General features: G+C 45.1%; 2 protein-coding genes across 4 annotated transcripts in view; both read right to left on the bottom strand.

Moving 5' to 3' along the window:
- Positions 1 to 4: 4 nt before the first annotated feature.
- On the bottom strand, positions 5 to 26910 carry LOC121545372 (cytosolic sulfotransferase 2-like). Of its 2 annotated transcripts, none has more exons than XM_041855836.1 (8): positions 26834 to 26910; positions 2655 to 2793; positions 2438 to 2560; positions 1221 to 1321; positions 1018 to 1144; positions 827 to 924; positions 497 to 671; positions 5 to 262 (listed from the first exon to the last, which is right to left on the bottom strand). In XM_041855836.1, the coding sequence occupies exons 2-8, from the start codon at positions 2791 to 2793 to the stop codon at positions 150 to 152; spliced, it is 876 nt and encodes a 291-aa protein (XP_041711770.1). In that variant the 5' UTR covers positions 26834 to 26910; the 3' UTR covers positions 5 to 149. The 2 variants fall into 2 exon arrangements, with proteins under 2 accessions (XP_041711770.1, XP_041711769.1); XM_041855835.1 differs by lacking the exon at positions 26834 to 26910 and adding an exon at positions 3945 to 4120.
- The window catches only part of LOC121545370 (cytosolic sulfotransferase 3-like), a 77970-nt gene continuing 65347 nt past the window's right edge, over positions 15314 to 27936 (bottom strand). The window contains exons 1-8 of one of the 2 annotated variants that reach the window (XM_041855834.1): positions 26834 to 26922; positions 26317 to 26455; positions 26019 to 26147; positions 20359 to 20459; positions 16609 to 16735; positions 16337 to 16434; positions 15993 to 16167; positions 15314 to 15884 (exon numbers count right to left, since the gene is read on the bottom strand). In XM_041855834.1, coding sequence (XP_041711768.1) covers positions 15772 to 15884; positions 15993 to 16167; positions 16337 to 16434; positions 16609 to 16735; positions 20359 to 20459; positions 26019 to 26147; positions 26317 to 26455 — 882 coding nt within the window. In that variant the 5' untranslated portion in view covers positions 26834 to 26922 and the 3' untranslated portion in view covers positions 15314 to 15771. Of the gene's footprint in view, positions 15885 to 15992; positions 16168 to 16336; positions 16435 to 16608; positions 16736 to 20358; positions 20460 to 26018; positions 26148 to 26316; positions 26456 to 26833; positions 26923 to 27936 lie in introns of those variants that run through there. The other variant, XM_045209550.1, reaches the window with a different exon arrangement.

The raw sequence follows: 27936 nt of genomic DNA, 5'->3' as shown, positions 1-27936 counted from the left end.
AAAATGTTTTTGATATCAGGTGTTGTTTATTTACAGTAGTTAGACAGTTTGTCTTTGCTGCCCATACTTACAGTATTATGTGTTATTACATTTTTACATGCAGTCACATTCTTAAGACCTGTGGAGTGCTTTAGATAATGAAGGCTGTCCTATATTGTTGCGCGAAATCGAAGTTGAGTGTTTTTCATCTTCTTCTTATAGTCTTCATCAAACTGTTCACTCTGGGCCACAGTGAAATGGTTCTTCCAGTCACCAACCTTTCCTGGAGACAGACAGACAGACAGGTATAATGATAGTTTGAAAGTTCAGTAGATCCAGAATAAATAAAGTATTCCAATGTCTCCACACCAGGTACCAGCACAAATGTTATGGTGTCTGTGATGACGTTGTGTCTCAGTGTGTTCATGTGTGTCTGTTGTGATAGCTGGAAGAGCTGAGCTCCAGCAGTTTAATATTTATTTATCTCTCTCATTCTCTCTCTTTCTCTCACACACACCTTTGCGCATAAAGGGGGATATCTTAAAGTCCATGACTGGGTCAGTGGAGTAGTTGGCCATGCTGTTCTTCTTCATGTTGTCAAACTGCACTCCTCCTCTCACCCTCTCCTTCTCCTCTGCTGAAGTAGACAAACCTAGGAAGGAGCACAGCCTGTCTAGCTCTCTCCCCGTATCCTGTAGGAACACATACACACTAGATATAGACAGTAGAAACAGCTAAGCTCCTAGAGCAGCAGTTAGTATGGCTCTTGAGCATATGTGTGCACTGAGATCATTAGACACATCTCAATAATACTGTAACACACACATAGCATCAGTATTCTACTCACCTCAACCATGTCCTCATAGAAGAGGTAGAGGATTTTGGAGTGAGTCTGTTTCTTCTCCCACCAGCCAGTCACATGGTCATACCAGGAACCAAACACCACTGAGCAAGTGCAGAGTAGACAAATTCATGGAGTGCATGGGGACTATTATCACTTACTCATTCAATCACTCCTTTATTCTCTCGTTCACTCACTCTTTCCATCCATGAATCTCTGTAAGAAGTTGTTCCAGTCTCCTGGCTCTGGCTGGGCCTGGTTCATGCGGTCAAAGTGGAAATAAGACACTGCATTGTCCTTGGCATTACGGGCCACATACACTATCTGTAGAGAAAGATTGCATTTATATATAGTGGCTATATAGTGGAGAAACATGGAGGAGAAGTTACAAATACTGTACCCTGCAGTTCTGCTCCCAGAAGGACTTGGGCAGCAACTGGACTGGGAGGTGAGTCTTGATGAGGCGAGGAGAGGTGGTTAAGTTGTCCAGCACCTCCACCCCTAGGATAAACATTAGAATAACAAAGTAGCTGTTTGTATTTGTATTTATTATGTATCCCCATTAGCTGCTGCCAAGGCAGCAGCTACTCTTCCTTGGGTCCAGCAAAATTAAGGCAGTTATACATTTAAAAAACATTACAATACATTCATAACAGATTTCACAGCACACTAAGTGTGTGCCCTCAGGCCCATACTCCACTACCACATATCTACAACACAAAATCCATGTGTACATGTGTGTATAGAGCGTATGTTATCATGTGTGTGTATGCATGTGTCTGTGCCTGTGTTTGTGTTGCTTCGCAGTTCCTGCTGTTCCATAAGGTGTATTTTTATCAGTTTTTTAAATCTGATTCTACTGCTTGCATCAGTTACCTGATGTGGAATAGAGTTCCATGTAGTCATGGCTCTATGTAGTACTGTGAGCCTCCCATAGTCTGTTCTGGACTGTGAAGAGACCTCTGGTGGCATGTCTTGTGGGGTATGCATGGGTGTCTGAGCTGTGTGCCAGTCATTCAAACAGACAGCTCAGTGCTTTCAACATGTCAACACCTCTCACAAACACAAGCAGTGATGAAGTCAATCTCTCCTCCACTTTGAGCCAGGAGAGATTGACATGCATATTATTAATGTTTGTGTTCTGTGTACATCCAAGGGCCAGCCGTGCTGCCCTGTTTTGAGCCAATTGCAATTTTCCTAAGTCCCTCTTTGTGGCACCTGACCACACGACTGAACAGTAGTCTAGGTGCGATAAAACTAGAGCCTGTAGGATCTGCCTTGTTGATAGTGCTGTTAAGAAGTTAGAGCAGCGCTTTATTATGGACAGACTTCTCTCCATCTTAGCTACTGTTGTATCAATATGTTTTGACCATGACAGTTTACATTCCAGGGTTACTCCAAGCAGTTTAGTCACCTCAACTTGCTCAATCTCCACATTATTTATTAAAACATTTAGTTGAGGTTTGGAGTTTAGTGATGGATATTATCACTGTTCAGCTGCTCCTGTCAGGATAATAAAGTCTTTAGTTACTGCTTTGAAGATATATGCTACAATTTTAACAGAGAAATTACAAAATGGGAGAAGTATGATTACGTTTTCAAATTCTCTATTCTAACCTGGAGGGTAAAGAGGAATGAGCAACTCCAGAAAAGGAACCTTCTCAAAGATGGGTGTCTGACGCTCAGGGGCTGTCTGGCCAAAATACAGCAGGTCTAGAATGTAGGAGACCCATGTGGTACCTAAGAGAGGGATACAGATAGGGGACAGATACACAGTCATTCACTAACCAAAACACTATCTTTAATGAAACATCAACATCAGACTGAGAGAGACCTGCTTTGGGGTAGGTAGCAATGAGAATGTCATCTGGTCTGGCCTGGAAGTTCTGTACATTGTCCCAGTTGTCAGTGAAGTAGTTGGTCATGGAGACTCCATGGAAGTCAAAGAGTTTTGGTCGAGGTGGCAGCTCCATCTGTAAAAGTGGGACATGTATTTGGTCAAGGATCACCACAGGAGTGTTTATGCTTGGATGTGAAGTTTTAACAGAATATTTTAGCGATCCGAATGGTTCTATAATTCAAACATAGAGAGGAATAACGCTCCATTGATATGCTCGCCTACAAATGTTAACAAAGACTAAGTCTTAATGTTTCTTTAAACGATGACAGTAACAACGTACTACACATGATAGTAATTCCTACATACCAAAATAACTGACTTACACTGCTCTTTCTGAGTAAGATACCTCAGGGTGTATGCACTGCTTACAAAATGTCTCCTCTTTTAGTCTCAGTGGTCCTCCTTTCCTGTCTCCTCCCCCATTCTCTCTTCCATCATTTTCTTTTCACCTGTGGGAAAGGGTCTGGTTTGTTCTGGCTCTACTCCAGAGCTGAGGGGGTTTTCTGCTCTCCCTCACAGTATCTCATGTGTCACTACTAAATCACCAGGGGGCACTTACATTACCAGAAATACACCACTAGGTGGCAGCTGACCATAAGAATGGCTGCTGGACACAGGATTTATCAAACTAATTATTAACTAAAGCTTGCCATATGCTTCCCAGTCGAAACAGTTCACGCATATATTATGACAATATTTTGTGACGTTTTTGTAGGTTTTGGTGTTCAACACCATACGGCAGGGTTTTTTTCCGGACATTTCCGTGATTGGTCAACAGTAGGGATTTTTCAATTAAGTGTTTGTTGTCATTCAATGACAGAAGACTAGTTTTCATGTAAAAAATTTCACTTGAGAAATACTGCACCAAACATCTTAGTTAGATATAAAATTACTGAACTAAGACCTCTGCAAAAACGTCCAAATTAATTACAGATTTCTTGAATGAGCTTAGATTAATTCTCACCATTTTGAGGAAGTGTACTGGCTATGTTGATGATACGCCGTCTCAAGAGAGACAAACTGTAATGTTGCCTATTTTTTCTTGTTTTTCAAGCAAATGGCTTTTTAAGTGAGTATGGGAGGCACATACATTTGCTTCACCTTGCCGAGTTCTGCTAGGAACAAACCAAACCTAAGTATGCGGATGCCTTTACACACCTGACCTGAGCCCAAACATACTCAATCACCCAACTTCCATCAAAGCACACACACACACACACTCACCTGATAGGTTACTGAATGGGCAGCGTCCTGGGGTAGATAGTGTCTTGTCTTTTCTGTGACCTCAAACTTCCTGCACAGTCTTAAACACACTGTCTAAATCACTTTTCAACAGTGTAGGTGTGTCTTATTCTTACCTGACCAGAGACTAGGCTGCAGAGTGTGTGCCTGTGCAGTATGTGAGGCGTGTACACATATCTTTCACATACTGCATCAACCTTTGATTGCCAGTTGCTTGTTAGCCACCCACAATCAATATAAAAAGAGACTCTGTAATGTTACTTGCTTAAGGAGGTCTGGTGAGGATGTCAGATGTCACAGGTCATGGTTCATACAGTAGTTGAGGAGATCCAGAGTAAATCCACCTTTAGTAAGGTAGGTGTTAAGGTTCTCACAGGCATACTGAACAACATGTGTGTGTGCGTGTGTGTGTGTGTGTGTGTGTGTTTGTGTGCGTGCGTGCGTGCGTTTGCAAATACCTGGCTCACTTACTGCTTTTGGACATATAAAAACAAGTACATGAACCTCAAAGTATAATTTTTGGGGGGCATACAATATAAGAGTAATTATTGTTACAGTATCCATACAAAGTAGCACAATTTTAAAACTGTATATTTCAGCACCATAACCCAGTTATATGGCAGTCTATATGGCAGGTCCAAATGCGCCATGAACAGTCAATTAACCTGACCACAACCTCTAGTCTATTGTTCATGATCATTATAAAGCAAATTACAGACTCCTCTTTGAATCTGCGTATTTCTCCAAAACTCAGTTGTCCTGAGTCTGCATAGAACTGCCAGGACGTAGGATCAATGAACACACTCACGTTTTTTTATCCTGTATCTCTCAACACATTCACGAAAATAGTAATGACCTCTAAACCTTCCAGCTGCCTACTGGACCCTATTACAACTAAACTACTGCAAGAGCTACTTCCTGTGCTTGGCCCTCCTATGTTGAACATAATAAACGGCTCCCTATCCTCCAGATGTGTACCAAACTCACTAAAAGTGGCAGTAATAAAGCCTCTCCTGAAAAAGCCAAACCTTGACCCGGAAAATTTTAAATACTATCGGCCTATATTGAATCTCCCATTCCTCTCAAAAACGTTAGAAAAAACTGTTGTGCAGCAACTCACTGCCTTCCTGAAGACAAATAATGGTTACAAAACACTCCAGTCTGGTTTTAGACCCCATCAAAGTACTAAGACTGCGATCGTGAAGGTTGTAAATGACCTTTTAATGGCATCAGACCAAGGCTCTGCATCTGTCCTCCTGCTCCTAGAACTCAGGACACTGCCCATTCAGTAGCCTATCAGGTGAGTGTGTGTGTGTGTGTGTGTGTGTTGACACCATTGTTCACCACATTCTTTTGGAGAGATTGAAAACCCTAATTGGTCTACACGGACAAGTTCTTGCCTGGTTTAGATCTTATCTGTCGGAAAGATATCAGTTTGTCTCTGTGGAAGGTTTGTCCTCTGACAAATCAATTGTGAGTTTCGTTGTTCCTCAAGGTTCCGTTTTAGGACCACTATTGTTTTCACTATATATTCTATCCCTTGGTGATGTCATTCGGGAACACAATGTCAACTTTCACTGCTATCTGGATGACACACAGCTGAACATTTCGATGAAACATGGTGAAGCCCCAAAATTGCCTACACTGGAATCCTGTGTTTCAGACATAAGGAAGTGGATGGCGGCAAATGTTTTACTTTTACACTCGGACAAAACAGAGATGCTATTTCTAGGTCCCAAGAAACAAAGAGATCTGCTGTTGGATCTGACAAATAATCTTGATGGTTGTACAGTCGTCTCAAATAAAACTGTGAAGGACCACGGCGTTGCTCTGAACCCTGATCGCTCTTTTGACAAACACATCAAGGGCAGCTTTTTTCCCTTTGTAACATTGCATAAATCTAAAACTTTTTCTCCAAAAATGATGCAGAAAAGCTCATCCATGATTTTGTCACTTCTAGATTAAACTACTGCAACGCTCTACTCTCCGGCTACCCGGATAAAGCACTACATGAACTTCAGTTAGTGCTAAATACTGTACGTCTGCTAGAATCTTGACTAGAACCAAAACATTAGATCATATTACTCCAGTGCTAGCCTCTGGCTTCCTATTAAGACTAGGGCTGATTTCAAGGTTTTACTGCTAACCTACAAATAATTACATGGACTTGCTCCTACCTATCTCCGATTTGGTCCTACCATACAGTGCATTCGGAAAATATTCAGACCCCTTAATTTTTTCTACATTTTGTTATGTTACAGCCTTATTCGAAAATTGATTAAAATGTTTTTTTTCCTCATCAATCTGTACCGATTCTATGGTACATGGTGTATGAGTTGATATATAAATCGACACAAGATTCAAGACCTAGTGCTTTTCAGCTAAAATTATTGTACAGAATTCTTGCCACCAACAAAATGTTGAATATTTGGGGCATACAATCATCGCAGCTCTGCAGAATTTGTTGTGAGGATACAGAATCAATAGATCATTTGTTTTGGTATTGCCCTCAGGTAGCCTGTTTCTGGTCTCAGGTTCAGGAATGGCTGAAAATGCACAGCATTGATCTAAAAAATATACACACACTCTCATTCAAATGCACACATGTGCACATACACGGACACACACACACACACATACATCTCAGATGGTTGAGGGGCAGCTCTTGGAGAACTGTGGGGAGGTGGGCTGGAGGGCTGGTAGCCTGGCGGTTGGGAGCTTGGGCCGGTGGCTGATGAGTCGCTGGTTCGGGTCCCCATTTTTGACCTTGTGGGAGATCTGTCAACGTGCCCTTGAGCAGGGCGTTGACCCTGGTTGCGTCTGTGGGTTGCTCTGGATGGGAGTCTGTTAGATGACTAATATGATGTAGATGTTGAGCGGCTTCACTGCAAGTAGATTGTATGTTTTAAATATTCAATAAAAAATAAAAACATTTTAAAAAATTGACTCTTCCTAGAGCTGGCTGCCGGGCCAAACTGAGCAATCGGGGGAGAAGGGCCTTGGTGAGGGAGGTGACCAAAAACCCAATGGTCACTCTGACAGAGCTCCAGAGTTCCTCTGTGGAGATGGGAGAACCTTCCAGAAGGACAACCATCTCTGCAGCACTCCACCAATCAGGCCTTTATGGTAGAGTGGCCAGACGGAAGCCACTCCTCAGCAAAAGGCACATGACAGCCCGATTGGAGTTTGCCAAAAGGCACCTAAAGGACTCTCAGACCATGAGAAACAACATTCTCTCGTCTAATGAAACCAAGATTGAACACTTTGGCCTGAATGCCAAGCATCACGTCTGGAGGAAACCTGGCACCATCCCTACAGTGAAGCATGGTGGTGGCAGCATCATGCTGTAGGGATGTTTTTCAGCGACAGGGACTGGGAGACTAGTCAGGATTGAGGGAAAGATGAACAGAGCAAAGTACAGAGAGATTCTTGATGAAAACCTGCTCCAGAGTGCTCAGGACCTCAGACTGGGTCAAAGGTTCACCTTCCAACAGGACAACGACCCTAAGCACACAGCCAGCACAACGCAGGAGTGGCTTCGGGACAAGTCTCTGAATGCCCTTGAGTGGCCCAGCCAGAGCCCGGACTTGAACCCGCTCAAAAATCTCTGGAGAAACCTGAAAATAGCTGTGCAGCGATGCTCCCCATCCAACCTGACAGAGCTTGAGAGGATCTGCAGAGAATAATAGGAGAAACTCCCCAAATACAGATGTGCCAAGCTTTTAGCATCATACCCAAGAATACTCGAGGCTGTAAAGGTGCTTAAATAAAGTACTGAGTAAAGGGTATTTTATTTGTAATACGTTTGCAGAAATGTCTAAAAACCTGTTTTTGCTTTGTCATTATGGGGTATTGTGTGTAGATTGATGAGGGGGAAAAAAAACTATTTAATCAATTTTAGAATAAGGCTGTAATGTAACAAAATGTGGAAAAAGTCAAGGGGTCTGAATACTTTCCGAATGCACTGTATATTATAACAATCGTTGGTTCACTAATGTTTTTATTACCACTATTTACCACCCTCACACAGGTGTGGGCAATTGTAATTATCACCTAGGCACCTGCATATATATATTTAAAAAAGAAAGGCTTTGGCACATCTCTTGATGCTCTGATAAAGGCGTAACTGCCGAAAAACACATTAGCCTGCCCAGCTGAAAATAAAAAGGTGAAATAAGGTGGTCTTTTTTTTTTTTTTTTTTTTTTACTTCTTGGAGTGCCGCCGTTTCCCAATTTTGTTGAACTTGGGATTTCATTTGAAGTCATGTTCTGTGTATGTTTGATGTGACGTTGATGGAATATTCTCCTAACCCTCAGAAAACTGGACACATGAATGTTCTTGCAACGTCCCATAAAACGCATCTAAAACATTAACTTTGTGTATTCTGAGAACATTGTAACCACGTTCTAGATATGTTCTGCTTGACATTAAGGTAATGTTCTCCTAACTTGAACACCAAAACATGCTAAAAGGGTTGTTGACATGGATAGAATGTTCCCCTAACTAACGGACAACTGGACACTGAAACATTAGGAGAACATGCAAAATACCAACATGCAAAGTCAGGTGTAAGAAAATAGGTTGGCTGAAATGCCAGAGATGTTATCATCAAATGCCCAGACTGAGTTTTTGATAGAAACTGGCTCATAGCACTCATACATGTTAACACCACGGAGCTGTTTGTTGTCACTCTTCTTATGCTGTGTCTTCTCAAAGAGCGCGTCCCTCACCCCCTCGGCCGCTCCAACAGTGGGCTTCATGAGTGCCTCACAAAGCTGGACAAAGAGGTATTGGAGGTGATTCCAGACGGAGGATGGGACAACCTGTGCGACATTGACGTGGGACGGGTGATGAATTTCACCTACTCACAGTGTCAGACCACTGAGGATGGAATGTATCTTACCCCAGATTAGGTTTTTGTCGTCCCTATGAAGGTATTTGGTTTCCAGACCAACTCAGAGATCATTGATACATGGCTGGAGGAGTGCAGCTCTACGGCTTACACTCTAAATGGTGATGTCTCATACCTACCTGCACTCAACGACAAGTTTTCTATTGACAACCACCGCATTAAGGTTCACCAGGTTGAAAATAACTGCACCACTACTCGTACTCAGGTAAATTACACTAACCTTGGAATAATCGGTCAATACAACTTTATCACCTGAAAGCAAAGTATATTGGTTGATACATTGTTTTAATAACAATTCCAGTGTATGTACCACAAGCATAAAGAAGGCTAATGTAAAGTGAGATTTAACAAGCAGCACAAGCGTTAAAGACAAAAACACATACAAAAATTACATCTCCTTCTCATGTTGTTGTCCCTAGGTACGTAACCATCTGTATACAGTGAGGACTCACCCTGACTTCCCTCTTGACTCTCGTTTTGCACACCAGGCAGAAAAAATTGCAAATGCACTGGAAAACAATCAACTTGTCAGTCAGTCAATCCACTGGCAGAAGGCCAAAAGCACTGCCCCCCACAGTTCAGCCATCACCTCACTGCTATTAGCAATGGGTGCCAGGTTCTGTATTGTACTCACTCGGTTGCGTTCTCAGGGTCACAGTTGTTGTCGGTCCAATTGCCACCTTTCACTCCTCTTCCATCGGTGAGCATGATGGACACAAAAACAGTGGCAGTGATTAGTGAAGGAGATCAGCCCAGGATTAGATTTGGAGGAACATGGATGATTCCTGAGAATATAACAGAGTTCAATCCAGAATCATCTAAGAAGGCAAATGTTCCAGCATCATCTAAGGTGTCGGTGGGCGGCGCCTTTGGTATCCTCATTGCACTTGTTGTAATTGTCTTTGCTGTCTATTGTTTTGGTTCACTAAGGCAACAGCCTCCAGGATCAATAAAAGGCCTAGAGTGGATGAAGAGCTTGACAATGTCTGACATGTTGGTTATAACCACAAAGTCTCTAGGCCATGTTTCACACTTTAATCAGAATTATAGCTTTGTGATCAGTAGGCATGTTTTATTTTTTTATCATGTAATCAACTGTATGAATTTGAGGGCAGCTTTAACATCAGATGTAAGTTATTTTTGCACTGCTATTTTTATTTCGGTTAATTCCACAATATTCTGTAACATGCACACATACAAAAGCATATAAAAAACATCCACAACTTGTTTAACACTTTTACCTATTTGACAAGTTTAGCTACAATACCTGTCAACATTGATTGCATGGCTGCATGAGTAAACATTGGACTGCACTCTGGTATGGGCCTGAGTTTAGGAACAAAGCTAGCATCATCTGTTCAAAGTGAAACATTTATCATGTCAGAATGTAAAATATGTGTAGTCAATATGACTTTAACAATAATATATCGCTGAATCATGTTGTCCCTCTATTATTTATTTTGTTTTATAGTCTATTTTCACTATCTCTATTTCTGTCTTTAACTTAACCACCATGTCACGTTTTGTGTTTGCCCTCTTGCTCTCAGCTCAATGAAAGCAAACCATTGTTGTAGCAGTGTATTTGAGGTTTTGTAAAAGGACATTGACCCACATTGTTACATGTTCCAATAGTGTAATGAAGCACAGTAAAGAGTGTTACCGTACATGGTTTAACAATAATCTCAGCTTTAAGGTGTTCTTGTAAATTCACAGTTCATAGTTTATGGCAATGCAGAAGGACCTTAACACACACTGTAGGCCTAAACACACAAAAATATATATTACTAAGTAATTCATAAGAAAAACAATTGAAAGACTTGAGAGCGTCACAGCTCATGACCTATGGATAATCTACTACAGACATACTCAATAGGTATAATGCGGGCCGGATCCGGACACAGAACGGGGTCAATACGGACCGTGGGTCCCGATGTCAAAATAATATATATATACAGTGCCTTCAGAAAGTATTCATACCCCTTGACTTGTTACACATTTTGTTGTGTTGCAGCCTGAATTCAAAATGGATTAAACAGATTTTTTCTCACCCATTTACACACAATACCCCATAATGACAAAGTGAAAACATGTTTTCAGAAATGTTCGCTAATTGTTTGAAAATGAAATACAGAAATATCTCATTTACTTAAGTATTCACACCCCTGAGTCAGTACATGTTAGAATCACCTTTGGCAGTGATTACAGCTGAGTCTTTCTGGGTAAGTTTCTAAGAGCTTTCCACACCTGGATTGTATAATATTTGCCTATTATTATTTTCAAAAGTCAAATTGGTTATTGGTCATTGCTAGATAACCATTTTCAAGTCTTGCCATAGATTTCAAGCAGATTTAAGTCAAAACTGTAACTCGGCCTGTCAGGAACATTCACTGTCTTCTTGGGAAGCAACTCCAGCGTAGATTTGGCCTTGTGTTTTATGTTATTGTCCTGCTGAAAGGTGAATTCATCTCCCAGTGTCTGGTGGAAAGCATTTTGCCTGTGCTTAGCTCCATTCCATTTGTTTTTTATCCTGAAAAACTCCCCAGTCCTTAACAATTACAAGCATACCCATAACATGATGCAGCCACCACTATGCTTGGAAATATGGAGAGTGGTAATCAGTAATGTGTAGTATTGGATTTGCCCCCAAAATAACACTTCATATTCAGGACAGAAAGTGAATTGCTTTGCCACATTCTTTGCAGTATTACTTTAGTGCCTTGTTGCAAACAGGATGCATGTTTTGGAATATTTTTCTTCTGTACAGGTTTCCTTCTTTTCACGCTGTCAATTAGGTTATTATTGTGGCGTAACTATGTTTACATTTACATTTACATCATTTAGCAGACGCTCTTATCCAGAGCGTCTTACAAATTGGTGCATTCAACTTATGATAGCCAGTGGGACAACCACTTTTTTAAAAAAAAATTATGGGGGGTGGGGGAAGAAGGATTACTTTATACTATTCCAGGTATTCTTTAAAGAAGTAGGGTTTCAAGTGTCTCCGGAAGGTGGTCAGTGACTCCACTGTCCTGGCGTCGTGGGGGAGCTTGTTCCACCATTGGGGTGCCAGAGCAGCGAATAGCTTTGACTGGGCTGAGCGGGAACTGTGCTTCCGTAGAGGTAGGGGAGCTAGCAGGCCAGAGGTGGATGAACGTAGTGCCCTCGTTTGGGTGTAGGGTCTGATCAGAGCCTGAAGGTAAGGAGGTGCCGTTCCACTCACAGCTCCGTAGGCAAGCACCATGGTCTTGTAGTAGATGCAAGCCTCAACTGGAAGCCAGTGGAGTGTGCGGAGTAGCGGGGTGACATGAGAGAACATGGGAAGGTTGAACACCAGACGGGCTGCATCGTTCTGGATAAGTTGTAGGGGTTTAATGGCACAGGCAGGGAGCCCAGCCAACAGCGAGTTGCAGTAATCCAGATGGGAGATGACAAGTGCCTGGATTAGGACCTGTGCCGCTTTTCTGGTGTAAGGTAGGGTCGTACTCTCCGAATGTTGTAGAGCATTAACCTGCAGGATCGGGTCACCACTTTGATGTTAGCGGAGAATGACAGGGTGTTGTCCAGGGTCACGCCAAGGTTCTTTGCACTCTGGAAGGAGGACACAATGGAGTTGTCAACCATGATGGCGAGATCATGGAGCGGGCAGTCCTTCCCCGGGAAGAAGAGCAGCTCCGTCTTGCCGAGGTTCAGCTTGAGGTGGTGATCCGACATCCACACTGATATGTCTGCCAGACATACAGAGATGCGATTCGCATCAGAAGGGGGAAAGGAGAAAATGAATTGTGTGTCGTCTGCGTAGCAATGATAGGAGAGACCATGTGAGGATATGACAGAGCCAAGTGACTTGGTGTAGAGAGAGCATAGGAGAGGGCCTAAAACTGAGCCCTGGGGGACACCAGTGGTGAGAGCACGTGGTGCGGAGACAGATTCTCGCCATGCCACCTGGTAGGAGCGACCTGTCAGGTAGGACGCAATCCAAGAGTGAGCAGCGCCGGAGATGCCCAACTCAGAGAGGGTGGAGAGGAGGATCTGATGGTTCACAGTATCAAAGGCAGCGGATAGGTCTAGAAGGATAAGAGCAGAGGAGAGAGAGTTAGCTTTAGCAGTGCGGAGAGCCTCCGTGACACAGAGAAGAGCAGTCTCAGTTGAATGACCAGTCTTGAAACCTGACTGGTTTGGATCAAGAAGGTCATTCTGATAGAGATAGCAGGAGAGTTGGCTAGAGACGGCACGCTCAAGAGTTTTGGAGAGAAAAGAAAGAAGGGATACTTGTCTGTAGTTGTTGACATCGGAGGGATCGAGTGTAGGTTTTTTGAGGAGGGGTGCAACTCCCGCTCTCTAGAAGACGGAAGGGACATGGCCAGCGGTCAAGGATGAGTTGATGAGCGAGGTGAGGTAAGGGAGAAGGTCTCCGGAAATGGTCTGGAGAAGAGAGGAGGGGATAGGGTCAAGCGGGCAGGTTGTTGGTTGGCCGGCCGTCACAAGTCACAAGATTTCATCTGGAGAGAGAGGGGAGAAAGAAGTCAAAGCATAGGGTAGGGCAGTGTGAGCAGGACCAGCTGTGTCATTTGACTTAATAAATGAGGATCGGATGTCGTCAACCTTCTTTTCAAAATGGGTTGATACATTTTTTTGTTAGGGCAAATCAAGTCTGACATTTTAAAGTGTAAATTACAAACTTTAGAAGCCTTTTCAATACAATACAAGTTTACATTACCTGCCGTGCAGGAAAAATTATCAGCAACAAATGAGTGATCAAATTAAGATCCTACATGTAGGATGCTTCTTAGATTGAGGACTCCGGACACGTAGGTACGTTTAACTATTTAATTATAACTTAAAGAATCATTACAGAAATGCACCTGGTATAAGCTACAGTGGGGAAAAAAAGTATTTAGTCAGCCACCAATTGTGCAAGTTCTCCCACTTAAAAAGATGAGAGAGGCCTGTAATTTTCATCATAGGTACACGTCAACTATGACAGACAAAATGAGAAATATTTTTCCAGAAAGTCACATTGTAGGATTTTTAATGAATTTATTTGCAAATTATGATGGAAAATAAGTATTTGGTCAATAACATATGTTTCTCAATACTTTGTTATATACCCTTTGTTGGCAATGACACAGGTCAAACGTTTTCTGTAAGTCTTCACAAGGTTTTCACACACTGTTGCTGGTATTTTGGCCCATTCATCCATGCAGATCTCCTCTAGAGCAGTGATGTTTTGGGGCTGTCGCTGGGCAACACGGACTTTCAACTCCCTCCAAAGATTTTCTATGGGGTTGAGATCTGGAGACTGGCTAGGCCACTCCAGGACCTTGAAATGCTTCTTACGAAGCCACTCCTTCGTTGCCCGGGCGGTGTGTTTGGGATCATTGTCATGCTGAAAGTCCCAGCCATGCTTCATCTTCAATGCCCTTGCTGATGGAAGGAGGTTTTCACTCAAAATCTCACGATACATGGCCCCATTCATTCTTTCCTTTACACGGATCAGTCGTCCTGGTCCCTTTGCAGAAAAACAGCCCCAAAGCATGATGTTTCCACCCCCCATGCTTCACAGTAGGTATGGTGTTCTTTGGATGCAACTCAGCATTCTTTGTCCTCCAAACACGACGAGTTGAGTTTTTACCAAAAAAGTTATATTTTGGTTTCATCTGACCATATGACATTCTCCCAATCCTCTTCTGGATCATCCAAATGCACTCTAGCAAACTTCAGACGGGCCTGGACATGTACTGGCTTAAGCAGGGGGACACGTCTTGCACTGCAGGATTTGAGTCCCTGGCGGCGTAGTGTGTTACTGATGGTAGGCTTTGTTACTTTGGTCCCAGCTCTCTACAGGTCATTCACTAGGTCCCCCCGTGTGGTTCTGGGATTTTTGCTCACCGTTCTTGTGATCATTTTGACCCCACGGGGTGAGATCTTGCGTGGAGCCCCAGATCGAGGGGAGATTATCAGTGGTCTTGTATGTCTTCCATTTCCTAATAATTGTTCCCACAGTTGATTTCTTCAAACCAAGCTGCTTACCTATTGCAGATTCAGTCTTCCCAGCCTGGTGCAGGTCTACAATTTTGTTTCTGGTGTCCTTTGACAGCTCTTTGGTCTTGGCCATAGTGGAGTTTGGAGTGTGACTGTTTGAGGTTGTGGACAGGTGTCTTTTATACTGATAACAAGTTCAAACAGGTGCCATTAATACAGGTAACGAGTGGAGGACAGCGGAGCCTCTTAAAGAAGAAGTTACAGGTCTGTGAGAGCCAGAAATCTTGCTTGTTTGTAGGTGACCAAATACTTATTTTCTACCATCATTTGCAAATAAATTCATAAAAAATCCTACAATTTGTCTGTCATAGTTGACGTGTACCTATGATGAAAATTACAGGCCTCTCTCATCTTTTTAAGTGGGAGAACTTGCACAATTGGTGGCTGACTAAATACTTTTTTCCCCCACTGTACCCATAGAGATAGATAGAGGACTTTAGCGTCCAAAAGCCGTTTTAGCATGGGAAGCGCCCTTGAGGACTTCCACCATTTTGAAGTAGTCAAATGGGTGGGACTTCCTATGGGATAAGGAAGGATCACACAATTCTCATAACAAGAGTTTATCTAATGTAATAACTTGTTCTCAGCCCAATTATAAGCTATAATTGTACAGTTACATGAGGATATACTGTGTGTGTGTGTGTGTGTGTGTTGACATTGTGCATGTCTATCGTTTGCCTTATTTGTCTCAAAGTAATGTTTATATCAATAATATTTGGTCAACTATACATAAGACACATCATTAGCTCTCTTATTCATACAGTAGGGATAGTATCAGCATATTGTACATTTCAGCACCATGATTCCAGAAGAGCTGAGATGCATATGCACCACAGTCAACCTGACCACAACCCCTAAACTACAGTGCGGAACTGTACAGTGGTGTTTTTCATCTTCGTCTTATAGTCTTCATCAAACTGTTCACTCTGGGCCACAGTGAAATGGTTCTTCCAGTCACCAACCTTTCCTGGAGTGTGACAGAGAGGGTGTGTGAGCAGAGAAAGGGTCATAGAGGCAGACAGAAAGACTGACAGAGAGAGAGAGAGAGGCGTAGGAGAGAAATAGAGAAGTTGACCTTTTCGCATGAATGGAGAGATCTTGAAATCCATGACTGGGATGGTGGAGTAGTTGGCCATGTTGTTCTTCTTCATGTTGTCAAACTGCACTCCTCCTCTCACCCTCTCCTTCTCCTCTGCTGAAGTAGACAAACCTAGGAAGGAGCACAGCCTGTCTAGCTCTCGTCCCGTATCCTGCAGGAAGACACACACTGGATACTTCCTCACTGAAAGATAATGCTAAAGATGATCAATGTAACAATATAACACTGATTTACAGCCTACCTTTATGTAAATTAATCCGCTAAATAATCTGCAAAGAGATCAGCACCTTTATGGCACAGGAGGTAGTTATTCTACTGACCTCAACCATATCCTCATAGAAAAGGTAGTGGAGTTTAGAGTGAGTCTGTTTCCTCTCCCACCAGCCATTCACATGGTCGTACCAGGGACCAAACACCACTGAGGAAAGCAGCCATGTGGACATGAGAGGATGTTAGAGAGATAGATAGAGATATACATAGTCATGAAAGAGATTTATCAATAAGCCAGAATCACAGAGCATCAGCAGCATCTGTACTGTGTTATCTCTCCTACTCATTATAATTTATTTCTTTCGTTCTCTCATTCACTCACTCTTTCCATCCATGAATCTCTGTAAGAAGTTGTTCCAGTCTCCTGGCTCTGGATGGGCCTGGTTCATGCGGTCAAAGTGGAAATAAGACACTGCATTGTCCTTGGCATTACGGGCCACATACACTACCTACAGAGAGAGAGAAATCGTCGCAATTACAAAAGGACTTGATTACAAAGAAGGAAATGGAAAAGCGAAAAATTAGGTCAACAAAAACTGTTTACAAAGACAGGGCTTCTATAGAGTCTTTGCAGTCCATAAGGAGACATGTTGGTTCTGGAGAGGTGTAAGATACAATGCCTTGCAAAAGTATTCATTCCCCTTGGCGTTTTTCCTATTTAGTTGCATTACAACCTATAATTTAAATTGATTTTTATTTGGATTTCATGTAATGGACATACACAAAATAGTCCAAATTGGTGAAGTGAAATTTTAAAAATGACTTGTTTCAAAACATTCTAAAAAATAAATAATGGAAAAGTGGTGCATGCATACAGTGGGGAAAAAAAGTATTTAGTCAGCCACCAATTGTGCAAGTTCTCCCACTTAAAAAGATGAGAGAGGCCTGTAATTTTCATCATAGGTACACGTCAACTATGACAGACAAATTGAGAAAAGAAAATCCAGAAAATCACATTGTAGGATTTTTAATGAATTTATTTGCAAATTATGGTGGAAAATAAGTATTTGGTCACCTACAAACAAGCAAGATTTCTGGCTCTCACAGACCTGTAACTTCTTCTTTAAGAGGCTCCTCTGTCCTCCACTCGTTACCTGTATTAATGGCACCTGTTTGAACTTGTTATCAGTATAAAAGACACCTGTCCACAACCTCAAACAGTCACACTCCAAACTCCACTATGGCCAAGACCAAAGAGCTGTCAAAGGACACCAGAAACAAAATTGTAGACCTGCACCAGGCTGGGAAGACTGAATCTGCAATAGGTAAGCAGCTTGGTTTGAAGAAATCAACTGTGGGAGCAATTATTAGGAAATGGAAGACAAACAAGACCACTGATAATCTCCCTCGATCTGGGACTCCACGCAAGATCTCACCCCGTGGGGTCAAAATGATCACAAGAACGGTGAGCAAAAATCCCAGAACCACACGGGGGGACCTAGTGAATGACCTGCAGAGAGCTGGGACCAAAGTAACAAAGCCTACCATCAGTAACACACTACACCGCCAGGGACTCAAATTCTGCAGTGCAAGACGTGTCCCCCTGCTTAAGCCAGTACATGTCCAGGCCCGTCTGAAGTTTGCTAGAGTGCATTTGGATGATCCAGAAGAGGATTGGGAGAATGTCATATGGTCAGATGAAACCAAAATATAACTTTTTTGGTAAAAACTCAACTCGTCGTGTTTGGAGGACAAAGAATGCTGAGTTGCATCCAAAGAACACCATACCTACTGTGAAGCATGGGGGTGGAAACATCATGCTTTGGGGATGTTTTTTCTGCAAAGGGACCAGGACGACTGATCCGTGTAAAGGAAAGAATGAATGGGGCCATGTATCGTGAGATTTTGAGTGAAAACCTCCTTCCATCAGCAAAGGCATTGAAGATGAAACGTGGCTGGGTCTTTCAGCATGACAATGATCCCAAACACACCGCCCGGGCAACGAAGGAGTGGCTTCGTAAGAAGCATTTCAAGGTCCTGGAGTGGCCTAGCCAGTCTCCAGATCTCAACCCCATAGAAAATCTTTGGAGGGAGTTGAAAGTCCGTGTTGCCCAGCGACAGCCCCAAAACATCACTGCTCTAGAGGAGATCTGCATGGAGGAATGGGCCAAAATACCAGCAACAGTGTGTGAAAACCTTGGAAGAATTACAGAAAACTTTTGACCTGTGTCATTGCCAACAAAGGGTATATAACAAAGTATTGAGAAACTTTTGTTATTGACCAAATACTTATTTTCCACCATAATTTGCAAATAAATTCATTAAAAATCCTACAATGTGATTTTCTGGAAAAAAAATTCTCATTTTGTCTGTCATAGTTGATGTGTACCTATGATGAAAATTACAGGCCTCTCTCATCTTTTTAAGTGGGAGAACTTGCACAATTGGTGGCTGACTAAATACTTTTTTTCCCCACTGTATGTTTTCACCCCCTTTGCTATGAAGCCCTAAATAAGATTTGGTGCAACCAATTACCTTCAGAAGTCACATAATTAGTTAAATAAAGTCCACCTGTGTGCAATCTAAGTGCCACATGATCTCAGTATCTATACACCTGTTCTGAAAGTCCCCAGAGTCTGCAACACCACTAAGCAAGGGGCACCATCAAGCAAGCGGCACCATGAAGACCAAGGAGTTCTCCAAACAGGTCAAGGACAAAGTTATGGAGAAGTACAGATCAGGGTTGGGTTATAATTTTTTTTATCAGAAACTTTGAACATCCCACGGACCACCATTAAATCCATTATTAAAAAATTGAAAGTATATGGCACCACAACAAACCTGCCAAGAGAGGGCCGCCCACCAAAACTCACGGACCAGGCAAGGAGGGCATTAATCAGAGAGGCAACAAAGAGACCAAAGATAACCCTGAAGGAGCTGCAAAGCTCCACAGCGGAGATTGTAGTATCTATCCATAGGACCACTTTAAGCCGTACACTCCACAGAGCTGGGCTTTACGGAAGAGTGGCCAGAAAAAAGCCATTGATTGAAGAAAAAAATAAGCTAACACGTTTAGTGTTCGCCAAAAGGCATGTGGGAGACTCCCCAAACAAATGGAAGAAGGTACTCTGGTCTGATGAGACTAAAATTGAGCTTTTTGGCCATCAAGGAAAACGCTATGTCTGGCGCAAACCCAACACCTCTCATCACCCCGAGAACACCATCCCCACAGTGAAGCATGGTGGTGGCAGCATCATACTGTGGGGATGTTTTTCATCGGCAGGGACTGGGAAACTGGTCAGAATTGAAGGAATGATGGATGGTGCTAAATACAGGGAAATTGTTGAGGGAAACCTGTTTCAGTCTTCCAGAGATTTGAGACTGGGACGGAGGTTCACCTTCCAGCAGGACAATGACCCTAAGCATACTGTTAAAGCAACACTTGAGTGGTTTAAGGGGAAACATTGAAATGTCTTGGAATGGCCTAGTCAAAGCCCAGACCACAATCCAATTGAGAATCTGTGGTATGACTTAAAGATTGCTGTACAACAGCAGAACCCATCCAACTTGAAGGAGCTGGAGCAGTTTTGTCTTGAAGAATGGGAAAAAAATCCCAGTGGCTAGATGTGCCAAGCTTATAGAGACATACCCCAAGATACTTGCAGCTGTAATTGCTGCAAAAGGTGGCTCTACAAAGTATTGACTTTGGGGGGGTGAATAGTTATGCACGCTCAAGTTTTCAGTTTTTTTGTCTTATTTCTTGTTTGTTTCACAATAAAAAATGTTTTGCATCTTCAAGCATGTTGTGTAAATCAAATGATACAAACCCCCCAAAAATCAATTTTAATTCCAGGTTGTAAAGCAACAAAATAGGAAAAATGCCAAGGGGGGTGAATACTTTCGCAAGCCACTGTACAGTATTTAGTGTACTGTGTAATGCAATGCTTCCCCCCATTGGGCATTCACACAAATTACGTTATCAATGAAGTTCACTTATTGCACAAAATAAAGCACAGCAGGTTTGAGGATGCACAAATGTAGACAGTAGGCTTCACCAGCAGAGACAAGCAGAGACATATTCACAGACAACACAGTCAACAAGCAGAGAGAGAAAAAGTTACACATAATGTACCCTGCAGTTCTGCTCCCAGAAGGACTTGGGCACCAACTGGACTGGGAGGTGAGTCTTGATGAGGCGAGGAGAGGTGGATAACTTGTCTGCCAGCTCCGTTCCTGTGTGTACGGAGGGGTGAGGATCTGGTTCGGTTATTCTTTGGAGATAAGGATGACTTTACAGTAAAACTGCTTATTGTCATGTAGCTGGAATATGTGGTTGGCACAACTTCTCATAGTATCAAATTTCATCAGATTTTTTTTATCCTTCTACTTTGTGAAAGTAAAATGGCTGTTGATGAGTATTTATAATCAGGTTACTGTCACGGTTTCGGCCGAGGCTGCCTCTCTCCCTTGTTCGGGCAGGCTTCGGCGTTCGTTGTCTCCGGAATACTAGCTGCCACCGTTGTATGTTTCATGTTCGTTTGCTTTTGTCTGTTTGTTGTCACACCTGTTCTCGTTTAGCCTATTAGTGTTCTATAAGTTTCTCGTTGTGTTTGTCTCGTGTTGTGTGGTATTGATTTTGTCAGTCGTGTATTTCGCTCGGTTGAGCTTCCCTCCACTGCGCTGGAGTAATTACGCACCTGTTTTGTGCGCTGTTGTTTTGTTTCGCCTTCGTGCGTATTTCGCCTTCGGGCAAGAGTTGTCCGATTGCCGTGTTTGGCATTACTAAAGTCTGTTGGACTATCCGTCTGTGTCCTGCGTTTGATTCCACCACTGCACCCACCTACAGCACGCGTTGACAGAATACCACACCTACAATGGAATCAGCAGGAGCCGCAGCAGCCCAGGCGACGCTGGAGGACAGGGTCCGGGAACAAGGGGGACCAGATCCTGCAGATGGGGACCGCACTGCAGGAGGTGATCACCACCATCCGAGGCTGGGGAACGCCTCCACCGCCACCCTCCCTGCCAGCACCATCGGCCAGTCAGCCTATTCCCGCACCAGAACCCCGAGGAGTCCGACTCTCGCTCCCGAGGGCTTACGATGGGACCGCGGCCGGGTGCCAGGGTTTCCTTCTCCAGGTGGAGCTGTACCTGGCCACCGTGCACCCGGCGCCCTCGGGACATGAGAGCGTGTCCGCCCTGATCTCCTGCCTGTCCGGGAAGGCGTTGGAATGGGCCAACGCGGAGTGGAGGAGGATCGACGCGGACACCATAACTTACGACGAGTTCTCCCGCCGCTTTCCCCTCCGGGGGATGGTCAAACACCACCATGAAGCGGCGGGGGAGCGTCTGGTCTTCCTCCGGCAGGGGAGGAGGAGTGCTCAGGAGTTCGCCCTCGAATTCCGTACTCTAGCGGCAGATGCAGGGTGGAATGATCGGGCCCTCGTCGATCACTACAGGTGTAGTCTACGAGAGGACGTCCGTCGGGAGCTGGCCTGTAGGGACACCAGCCTCACGTTCGACCAGTTGGTCGACATGTCCATCAGGCTGGATAACCTGCTAGCTACCCGCGGACGTTCCCGAGGGGGTCCGTCCATTTCACCCTCCAGCGCCTCCGAGCCGTGCCCCATGGAGCTCGGGGGCGCTGGCGCTAGAGAGAGGAGGGGTCGGCTTACTAGGGGGTCCATCCCCTGCACCAACTGTGGTCGGGGAGGACACACCGCGGCTAGGTGCTGGGGATGGCCTCCTAGGGGAGAGGACGACAGGTCCCGCACTGGGGATTCCCTCCAGGTGAGTAGGCGCCCCACTCACCCAGAGCTCTCTGTTGCACATTTTTGTATACCTGTGCGTTTTCCACAGGTAGCACCTCATTCCCAGCATAAGGCGCTGGTAGATTCAGGCGCAGCTGGGAATTTTATTGATAAGAAGTTTTGTTTAGCTTTAGGAATTCCCCTTCTTCCTGTTGATGTCCCTTTCCCCGTTCATGCCCTAGATAGCCGTCCGTTGGGTGCGGGCTTGATCAGGGAGGTCACTGCGCCACTTAGGATGTGTGCGCAGGGGGGTCATCAGGAGATGATTCAGCTATTTCTGATTGACTCTCCTGCGTATCCGGTGGTGCTGGGCATGCCCTGGTTGAGTACCCATAACCCATCCATTTCGTGGCAGGAGAGGGCTCTGATGGAGTGGTCTGCCCGGTGTGTGGGTAGATGTTTAGGCGTTTCCATAGGGGCTACCTCAGTGGAGAGTCCAAACCAGGTGCCCGCATTGCACGTTCCCCCTGAGTATGGGGATTTGGCTATTGCGTTTAGTAAGTCGAGGGCGACGCAGTTGCCGCCCCATAGGCAGGGAGATTGTGCGATAGACCTCCAGGCAGGAGCTGCGCTCCCACGGAGCCATGTGTATCCTCTGTCTCAAGAGGAGAAGAAAGCTATGGAGACTTACATAGACGAATCTCTGAGACAAGGATACATACGGCCTTCCACTTCCCCTGCGTCCTCGAGTTTCTTTTTTGTGAAGAAAAAGGATGGTGATTTGCGCCCGTGCATCGATTACCGTGGTCTCAATCAGATTACGGTGAAGTACAGTTATCCACTCCCGCTGATTGCGACCATGACTGAGTCATTGCATGGGGCGCGTTTCTTCACTAAATTAGATCTCAGGAGCGCGTACAACTTGGTGCGCATCAGGGAGGGCGATGAATGGAAGACAGCCTTTAGTACCACCTCGGGCCATTACGAGTATCTGGTCATGCCATACGGGTTGATGAACGCTCCGTCAGTTTTCCAATCATTCGTGGATGAGATCTTCAGGGACATGCAGGGGCAGGGGGTGGTTGTGTACATAGATGACATTCTCGTGTACTCGCCTACCCGTGTCGAGCATGTGGCCCTGGTGCGCAGAGTGTTGCGGAGGCTGGTGGAGCACGACCTGTATGTTAAGGCAGAGAAGTGTCTGTTTTTCCAGGAGTCGGTCTCCTTTTTTGGGGGTATCAGTTGTCTGCGTCAGGGGTGAAGATGGAGGTAGACCGGGTGTCGGCCGTGCGTAATTGGCAAACACCAACCACTGTGAAGGAGGTGCAGCAGTTTTTGGGGTTTGCGAATTACTACCGGAGGTTTATCCGGGGTTTTGGACAGGTGGCAGCTCCCATCACGTCTCTTTTGAAGGGGGGTCCGGTGCGTCTGCAGTGGTCGGCCGAGGCGGACAGGGCGTTTGGGAGGCTGAAGGACCTGTTTACCTCGGCCCCGGTGCTGGCGCATCCGGATCCCTCTTTGCCGTTCCAGGTAGAGGTGGACGCGTCAGAGGCCGGTCTAGGAGCCGTGCTTTCACAACGGTCTGGCGCGCCACCTAAACTCCGCCCCTGTGCCTTTTATTCTAAGAAGCTCAGTCCGGCGGAGCGGAACTATGACGTAGGGGACAGGGAGCTGTTAGCCGTGGTACAGGCCCTAAAGGTGTGGAGGCACTGGCTTGAGGGGGCTCAACACCCTTTCCTCATTTTGACGGACCACCGTAACCTGGAGTACATCCGGGCAGCGAGGAGGCTGAACCCTCGCCAGGCAAGATGGAATATGTTCTTGACCAGGTTTACTTTTAAGATCACGTACATCCCTGGGTCGCAGAACGGTAAGGCAGATGCGCTGTCTCGGCGGTATGACACGGAGGAGAGGTCCGTGGAGCCCACTCCCATACTGCCGGAGTCGTGTCTGGTGGCACCGGTAGTGTGGGAGGTCGATGCTGAACTCGAGCGGGCGTTACTAGTCCACCGCAATGCCCTGAGGGTCGGAAGTACGTTCCGCTCGAGGTTCGGGATCGATTGATCTATTGGGCTCACACGTCACCCTCCTCTGGACATCCTGGTATTGGCCGGACAGTGCACTGTCTTAGTGCCAAGTACTGGTGGCCCACGTTGGCGAAGGATGTGAGGGTTTATGTTTCCTCCTGCTCGGTGTGCGCCCAGTGTAAGGCGCCTAGACATCTGCCTAGGGGTAAGTTACTACCCCTGCCTGTTCCACAACGACCATGGTCTCACCTTTCGGTGGATTTCCTAACTGACCTTCCTCCGTCACAGGGGAACACCACTATACTGGTCGTTGTGGACCGGTTTTCTAAGGCCTGTCGTTTGCTCCCCATGCCGGGCCTTCCTACTGCCCTGCAAACCGCCGAAGCACTATTCACCCATGTGTTCCGGCACTACAGGGTACCCGAGGATATTGTGTCTGATCGGGGTCCCCAATTTACCTCCAGGGTCTGGAGAGCCTTTATGGAGCGGTTGGGGGTCTCGGTGAGCCTCACCTCGGGTTACCACCCGGAGAGTAATGGGCAGGTGGAACGTGTGAACCAGGATGTGGGTAGGTTTCTTAGAACATACTGCCAGGACCGGCCGGAGGAGTGGGCAAGGTACGTTCCCTGGGCCGAAATGGCCCAGAATTCCCTACGCCATTCCTCCACTAACCTGACCCCTTTCCAATGTGTGTTAGGGTACCAGCCGGTTCTGGCACCTTGGCAGCAGAGCCAGATCGAGGCTCCTGCGGTGGATGAGTGGGCGCGGCGCTCGGAGGAGACATGGAACGCTGCACACGTCCACCTGCAGCGGGCCCTCCGACGTCATAAGGCGAGCGCCGATCTCCACCGCAGTGAGGGACCGGTGTACGCACCTGGTGATCGAGTCTGTCTCTCTACCAGAAACCTGCCCCTCCGCCTGCCCTGTCGGAAACTGGGTCGGCGGTTTGTAGGGCCCTTTAAAGTCCTGGGAAGGTTGAACAAGGTGTGTTACAAATTACAACTGCCAGTTGAATATAAAAGTATTAACCCCTCGTTCCATGTGTCCCTTCTCAGGCCGGTGGTAGCTGGCCCACTCCAAGAAAGTGAGATCAGGGAGACTCCTCCGCCCCCATTGGACATCGAGGGGGCACCGGCGTACACTGTGAGGTCCATCTTGGATTCGAGACGTCGGATGGGGGGTCTCCAGTATCTAGTGGAGTGGGAGGGGTACGGTCCGGAGGAGCGGTGCTGGGTGCCGAGGAGAGACATTTTGGACCCGTCTCTCCTGACGGAATTCCATCGTGGGCACCCGACGCACCCTGCTCCGCGTCCTCCGGGTCGTCCCCGAGGCCGGAGTCGGCGCACGTCTGGAGCCGCGCGTCAAGGGGGGGGTACTGTCACGGTTTCGGCCGAGGCTGCCTCTCTCCCTTGTTCGGGCAGGCTTCGGCGTTCGTTGTCTCCGGAATACTAGCTGGCACCGTTGTATGTTTCATGTTCGTTTGCTTTTGTCTGTTTGTTGTCACACCTGTTCTCGTTTAGCCTATTAGTGTTCTATAAGTTTCTCGTTGTGTTTGTCTCGTGTTGTGTGGTATTGATTTTGTCAGTCGTGTATTTCGCTCGGTTGAGCTTCCCTCCACTGCGCTGGAGTAATTATGCACCTGTTTTGTGCGCTGTTGTTTTGTTTCGCCTTCGTGCGTATTTCGCCTTCGGGCAAGAGTTGTCCGATTGCCGTGTTTGGCATTACTAAAGTCTGTTGGACTATCCGTCTGTGTCCTGCGTTTGATTCCACCACTGCACCCACCTACAGCACGCGTTGACAGTTACGGTATAGTGCATGGTGTTTTCCGGATTCTGTATTCAAGTATGACAAAGATTTGATCTACACTGAGACTCTGATGAGACTTGTAAGTGCAGCATCATTGTCAGCTGATCAGTTATCTATTTGGAGTACACAGTGCCCTTCAAACTTTATTGATGTGTAATCAAGATAAAGGCTTCACAGTGTGTAGAGTTATATCATGGTTGTATTCTAACCTGGAGGGAGAATATGGAAGTCACTCTCCAGGAAAGGCACTCTCTCATAGATAGGAAGTGAAGTCTGACGCTCAGGGGCTGTCTGACCAAAATACAGCAGGTCTAGAATGTAGGAGACCCATGTGGTACCTGGGAGACAGAAAGAGGGGGAGAGAAGATGAAGAAATGGGAAGAGAGAAAGAGGGAGAGATAAAGAGGGAGAGAGAGGCATGTCAAAGAGCTGCGTCTCATGTCATCCATTTATCCCTACAAGATGTCGACAGCACACAAACACACACACACACACACAAACACAGACCTGCTTTGGGGTAAGTGGCGATGAGGATATCATCTGGTCTGGCCTGGAAGTTTTGTATGTTCTCCCAGTTGTCAGTGAAGTAGTGGATCATGGAGACTCCATGGAAGTCAAACAGCGGTGGTCGAGTTGGCAGCTCCATCTGTAACAACAACAGAGTCCTCCATTGATCAGAGAGATGTTACCAGGGAGAGTTGAATACATTTCATAATATTTGCATTGGTGTCAGTAATAACTTTGAATAACTTAAACAACTTTATCTGCTTTATAACAACTTCCTTTTGACCCATAATGAACTTAATATCCACCACAGTCACATGTATTCATGCTAAATTACAAAACCATCATGCACAAATACACAATATAAAGCCATCTGCAGTAAGAAAACCCCATTTGTGAGCAGAGAAAATAAATAAAAGTCAGTCACATTCACTCAAAATGTTGAAATATGTATATAGATTCATAAGATATATCAGCTACTGTCACAGAACATTTGACAAAATAAAAAAGAGAAGCTCACATTTTCCACGTTGAATGGAATTCAGTAGTATCCTGTTTGGCCACTCTTCTCAGCTTCTCAGTCTCTTCTTGTCTCTGTCCAAGCTTTCCTTTTCTTTCTCCTTCCCCTGTTCCTTTCTCTTCCCTCACTACAGGCAATGTATTTTCTCTCCTGCTTTGGTTTAGATTTTCCAACCCAGCTTCACGGTCTTATCCTACCTCCACTCCTTGTTACATAAGTTCAGAACTCTCTCTCTCTCTCTCTCTCTCTCTCTCTCTCTCTCTCTCTCTCTCTCTCTCTCTCTCTCTCTCTCTCTCTCTCTCTCTCTCTCTCTCTCTCTCTCTCTCTCTCTCTCTCTCTCTCTCTCTCTCTCGTCACCCCCTCCATGTCCTTCCCATTTATTATCCTGTTAGTGACCACCCATTGTTGGCCCCTTTTCCAGTAAGCACTTGCTTTCCGGTCCAAGCGACTCCTTGGACCAAACAATTACTCAGATAAGAGGGAGGAATTTGTGCAACCAGTTCTCATAATATCTAGGCTACACGCGACAGTATGTGTTAAGGTGATTGCATGTGTGTGTGTAGACGCGACCCAGTCGTTCAGTCTTTTTGTTCTGTATCTATGGACGCGACCCAGTTGTTCGTTCTAAATGTTCCATTGCCATATTGGCTGGCAACGTTCTTAACCCTTGCTTGCTAGCTAGCCAACTACGGCTAACTTACAGTCATGTCAAACAGTGCAGCCAGAATAACAACAAAGTAGCTGCATTCTACTATTCATTACTATGGGACAGCTGGAGATCGAATTTGAATATTAAAACAATGTTGCAAAGGTCAGAGAGACAGACAGCAAGGTTTATACAAATCTCCATTGTTGAAAACTAAATGTTAGTCTAAAAGAAATGTGAGATAATGTCTAGATGTTTTTTTCAAATCAAATCAAATCAAATTGTATTTGTCACATACACGTGTTTAGCAGATGTTATAGCGGGTGTAGCGAAATGATTGTGGAGGTAAAGTTGATACATTTGCTGGCTGGGCTGATGAGACAGTGGATTGCGCAGTCAGATGGAACAGAGTAAATAGGCATTTTAACATCATAGATTTAGCCAGTGGTAATTTGTG

Source organism: Coregonus clupeaformis, chromosome 30 (genome assembly GCF_020615455.1).
Source record: "Coregonus clupeaformis isolate EN_2021a chromosome 30, ASM2061545v1, whole genome shotgun sequence".
Taxonomy (NCBI): Eukaryota; Metazoa; Chordata; class Actinopteri; order Salmoniformes; family Salmonidae; genus Coregonus; species Coregonus clupeaformis.
Note: the sequence above shows the minus strand (reverse complement) of the source record. Positions and strands in the feature narration are given on the sequence as shown.

Coding starts and splice junctions, on each gene's coding strand:
- LOC121545372 (XM_041855836.1), bottom strand. CDS start 2,793: ATGGAGCTGCCACCTCGACCAAAACTCTTTGACTTCCATGGAGTCTCC. Junction 925..1,017: donor GAGATTCATGGATGGAAAGA/GTGAGTGAACGA, acceptor GCACTTGCTCAG/TGGTGTTTGGTTCCTGGTAT. Junction 672..826: donor TCTATGAGGACATGGTTGAG/GTGAGTAGAATA, acceptor GTGTTCCTACAG/GATACGGGGAGAGAGCTAGA.